This window comes from Hippoglossus hippoglossus, chromosome 22 (genome assembly GCF_009819705.1).
Source record: "Hippoglossus hippoglossus isolate fHipHip1 chromosome 22, fHipHip1.pri, whole genome shotgun sequence".
Taxonomy (NCBI): Eukaryota; Metazoa; Chordata; class Actinopteri; order Pleuronectiformes; family Pleuronectidae; genus Hippoglossus; species Hippoglossus hippoglossus.
Genome location: NC_047172.1, coordinates 1,166,903 through 1,171,902, shown reverse-complemented (window position 1 = coordinate 1,171,902; position 5,000 = coordinate 1,166,903). Strand labels below are relative to the sequence as shown.

At 45.2% G+C, this 5,000-nt stretch overlaps 1 protein-coding gene across 1 annotated transcript in view; it reads left to right on the top strand.

Moving 5' to 3' along the window:
• The window catches only part of akap6 (A kinase (PRKA) anchor protein 6), a 134,193-nt gene that overhangs the window by 71,429 nt on the left and 57,764 nt on the right, over positions 1–5,000 (top strand). Inside the window, exon 14 of the mRNA XM_034575664.1 lies at positions 2,863–2,983. Coding sequence (XP_034431555.1) covers positions 2,863–2,983 — 121 coding nt within the window. The remainder of the gene's footprint in view (positions 1–2,862; positions 2,984–5,000) is intronic.

Sequence of the window (5,000 nt, the reverse complement as noted above, 5' to 3'; positions counted from 1 at the left end):
AGATATGTTGATCTAATGTGTAAGATAGATTTCGGGGAAAAAAGTCGCAGAAATAAAAATTGCAAAAAATCTCTCAGATTACCTGAATTCATTCATTCATCCACATCAGGCACAAATTCTTCTTCCAAATATAATATTCTTATGTTTTAAAACATCTTCGACTTTAAGTGAGTGAAAAATCTACCAAACTGTATCAATATTTTTCTCCACTATATAGATTTTCACATATTCACACGTTGAATTTCACTTTATCTGCTGGAATCTTGACAAGATAGAAATAAATAATAGATTTCTATAATTTGAATTTCCTCAAGTGACTACATGTCAGAGCGGCTCGCTGTGCCACTCCCACGCACGCCGTCAGAGCCGCGTGACAGAGAGGGAACCTGACACTTCAAACGCCGCGTAACCGTCCCGGTGTCGAACGCAGCCCCGCAGTGCCGCCACGTCGCTCCGTGCTCTCCGATTTGTCTGTTTTCTCGTCTTCCGACTCCCCGAGAGAATCCTGTTTTACAAAGCGTTTAGTTAACATTAGTGTGAGAACAAGACGGAAACGGGGGGAGAGGAGGGGAGGTGGGGGAGTGAACAACGACAAACGACAAGAGAAAACAATCTGTGCGAGTGTTGTATCTCCTTCATCTGCCTGAGTCAGTAAAGGGCCGCTCCGCTCGCCGCATAATGAGGAACGCCGCCTCGGGGGAAGGAAGCAGCGCTCGCTTCCTTCACTTTCTTCTGCTCGGTTTTCATTTCATTGAGAATCACTTGCAGAGGAGGACAGGGGCGTGTGAGGAGAGAGAAGGGATTCGAGTAGAAAGATGGAGGAGTGAGGTGGGAAGATGTTTTGTTGTCACGTCACAGATGAGAAGAAGATGATGGAGAGACGGAGGAGCGAGAAGAGGACGAAGGAAGGGAAAGTTTAGAAAGACGAGAGGTAGAGGAGAAGAAAGGTTTTTGAAAATGAGGACATGTTTGTAACGTGTCTGCTTGTTTGAGCGGAGCCAACATGAATCTCAAGTCTTCCTTCAGGGAATTTCTTCAGATTCTGACCAGCAGTCACTTGAACTGATCAGATGTCAAAGGTCAAAGGTCAGTGTGACCTCGTATGAGTCTGGAAAAACGTGCACGTGACAGAAACTGCTCTGGTTGGTGGAGGAACAGAACCACAGGACGGAGTGTGAGCATGTGACACGAAGAGGAGGAAAAGGTTTTATAATCTCCTGATCATTCTTCAAAGTTAAGGAAGATCCAAACATTTAGGAAAGCGGTGACATGTTGTGAAAAGAGAAGACATTTTTAGAAAGTAAGCTCTTTTTTTGGGTTTTATTAAAATAATGTGTTCACTTCTCATTTCTTCACAACGTGTTGGAGACTTATGGGTAATTCATCAACAGGAAACATGTTCACTTCACAGTTAAATGTGAATTTGGCTTCAGTGCCAATCGAAATGAAACAGGGAAAAACAAACGTATAGTTTCTGGTCTTAGTTTCGTTGTTTGTGTAATTTCATTTATACTTTACTTTGTTTACTTTGACAACTCCTCCAGTTGCTGTGTGTTGCTGTGTCAGTGTGTGTTCTTGTGTAGTGTTTAATGTGGGCAACTGTGTGTGTGTACATGTAATTATCAGTAGCTGTGTTGTTTTGTGTATTGGAGGAATTGTTTTGAGCGATTGTGTGTCTGTGTGTGCCGGCGTGTACGTATACTTTGTGTGTGTGTGTGTGTAAGTGAATTGTCGTAGAAACGCTGTGGGCCTGACAGAGCTGTCAAACTGTCGTCGTGGGCGACCGGAGAATTCCAAGCAATTTCACCGCTAATGTTGAGAAACATGTTGGCGATCCCCGCCGAGACCGAAACCACCGCATATATAAATAATAAACACACACACACACACACACACACACACACACACACAGAGACACCTTAACAAAACGACTGACAGTAATGTGTGTGTTTGAGCAATCGGCCCCTGTTCCAGCAGCATAAATATTTGATGTGATCCTGTGTCGAGGAGGAGGAGGAGGAGGTGAGAGGACAAGGGAGGAGGAGGAGGAGGGGGAAGTTAAAGGACGGAGGCTGAGGAAGATGAGGGAAGATACGATGGGATAGAAGAGGAGGGAGGAAGAGAGAAGAGAAGGAGACAAGGAAGTTAAAAAACAAAGTCGGCTTGTGGACGCAAATATCGACCAATCACAACATCTCCGCCCATTTTTATATCATCAAACAACGAATTAAAACAAAACTCATCAGAAACACTTGAACAAACATCAGTGTCAATGGCAGAAACGTTTGATTGGTTGTTTGTGGCTGAGACTCGTGATTGGTCGTTTCCACTCCTGCTCAGACTCTGGGTCCTAAAGACGTCATCGGAACAAGATGTTCGTACTGTGAGATGTTTCACCTCCTTTCTGAGCAGTGGGAGGACGTGGAGACGCGTCGTCCATCTTTATTTACCGTCCATGTTTGTGGAGATTAGAACAAACCAGACGCTCGTTCAGAAAACTGCTCAGTCATGTCCGGTGACGTAATGTGTTTGATTCTCCTGCAATAAAACAACCAGCATCGCCACAGAATCAAACTCACTCCAGGTACGAGATGTGAACACGTTTCTCTTGGAAGAGGTTTCAGGTTCAACTCTCACGGCAACTTGAAAAGTTTTCTGCTTTCTCTCTCTCTCTGATTTAATCTGTCAGCGTCTCTCTCTCACTTCATTTTCAGCGACACACTTTATCAACATAACAAGACGCGCACGTCTCATGGCTGCAGGACACAAATGACAATGATAGGAAGTAGAACACGGAGGAAACACAATGTAAGACGACAACAATGACTCCACTCATTAATCTCTTTCTCTCTCTGCCCTCAGTCTGCAGGAGTTTGAGGCCGAGTACCAGGAGCTCTGGGATTGGCTGATGGACATGGACGCCATGGTGATGGACAGTCACCAGCTGATGATGTCAGAGGAGCAGAGACATCACCTCTTCAAGGTGAGTCAGGTTTTCTCTCTGTTGTTCTGTGGATCAGAAGGTTGGGGGTTGTGAAGGGACTCTTCCTGCGATGCCTCAGGAAGAGCAGAATAGAATCTGCCTCATTTGCTTCACTCGCTCGAATTGAAATATTTGAACTTGAGCGAAAAATGTGTGTGATGCAACGTCCCGTAAGCCAATCAGAAGCCTGGCAGCGAGGTAGCAGCTCATCAAACCAGCAGCAGCAGCTCCTGGTGTGTGTGTACGTGTGTGTGTAAGTGTAATGGCTTCACTGCAGTCAAATGAGTCAGACAGAGGAACAGCATGTGTAACAATAAGAGACCTGAGTCCGTCTGTTCACACACATGCATCAAATACAAACTGCAGAAGCACTTGAAAACAAACAGTCAGACCAATGTGAGACGATTCCACAAGTGTTCACTGCAAACGAACTTCAAGTTCCAGAAAGAAAGAAAAGTTGATTTAAGTTCACAAGCCGTAACTTCACGTGATGCACTTGTTGCCACGTGTTGGCAAAATAAAAGCACAATAATGTGACGTCTGGGACATTATGTGCTTTGTGTACAGGGAACGTTTTGGGGTTTGTGGGACAGTAGAGGATGTTATAGAAGAAAGCTCACGTGTAGCATCACTGCAACACATGCACGTGTTTAACAAAACACAACCGAGTTTTGAAGCGTCCATGGCAGAGTTGAGCGGTGAGTTCACAAACGTGGTACAGGAACAGAAACTTACTGGGATCGTGATGGCCTCCCGCCAAGAGATGAATCAGGAAGAAGAGGCAGAGCCAGTAGATGGCGTCAATGCACCTTGACGTCGGCTGCCACCCGACAATAAGCCGAACAAAGACGAAGAAGAAGAAACTTACTGGACCACTGGAAGAGAAAGTGTAGAGTCCAGCGCCATCTTGGTTCTTTCAAACCAGAAGTAACCATTTTTGAAGGAGAGGGGGTGGAGCCTGATGTGAGCTGGAGGACACACGCCCACCTACACCCATTGGACGGTGCTACACTGTGGTATCCACCCCCCAACACATCCGGTGCTATGTGGTCTGTTTGAAGAAGACTTGAAACTAGAGACCGAGACATAAACTCCTTAATATTTACTGACGTTATAAAGTGAGAAGAAGAGTGACTGCTGACAGCTCCTTACCCAGAAGGCACCGCTGCAAAGCAACGCGCACGCATGTACCTTTGTGTCTCACTCGTTTTCTCTCTGTCTGAACTTTTATACGTGTGTGTGTGTGTTTGTGTGTGTGTGTGTGTGTGTGTGTGTGTGTGTGTGTGTGTGTGTGTGTGTGTGTGTGTGTGTGGTTCAGGCAACATGTCACCTTACCTCCGCCTTTCCCTTCACTCCCGACTGTCTCGATCAAATAAAGCAGAAAAGCTTGAAACTATGAAAGAGAGAATTAGGTTTGTGTTGGGTATTTACTCGTGATGGTCACAGCGAGAGTTCCAGAGGATGAATTATGTCCACGAGGCTCCTCACAATCATAGAAAGTGTGTGTGTGTGTGTGTGTGTGTGTGTGTGTGTGTGTGTGTGTGTGTGTGTGTGTGTGTGTGTGTGTGTGCAGTCATGATTTATTCAGCATCTGATGTGACTCACCTGGCCTGCGAATTATTGATAAGTGTAAAGATGAACCTAATTTTATCCATAGGAGTTGCACTTAAATATTCATCTCTGTATGAATATTCATGGCGGTGATGATGCATGCATGAATTTTAGATGACTCTGGAATCGCTGGGCATTCTTCTCCTTCCCTCTCGCGCTATCTTTTTTTTTTTTTTTGATGTGTCAACTCTCCTGTTAAAATATTGATGCGGAGCTCGACAGCGTCTCCTTGCCAATTCCAAGGTCGCTTTCTTATACTGTCTCTGCCTCAGCGAGACACGGCTGCAGGGCTGTGTACAGTCCGCGGCTCATTCTGGATATTTTAATCTCATATCACTCGGTTATCACTCGCTGGGCCTGGTTCTCTATTTTAAAACACTCGGATCTCAAACCCAGAGACGGAGGA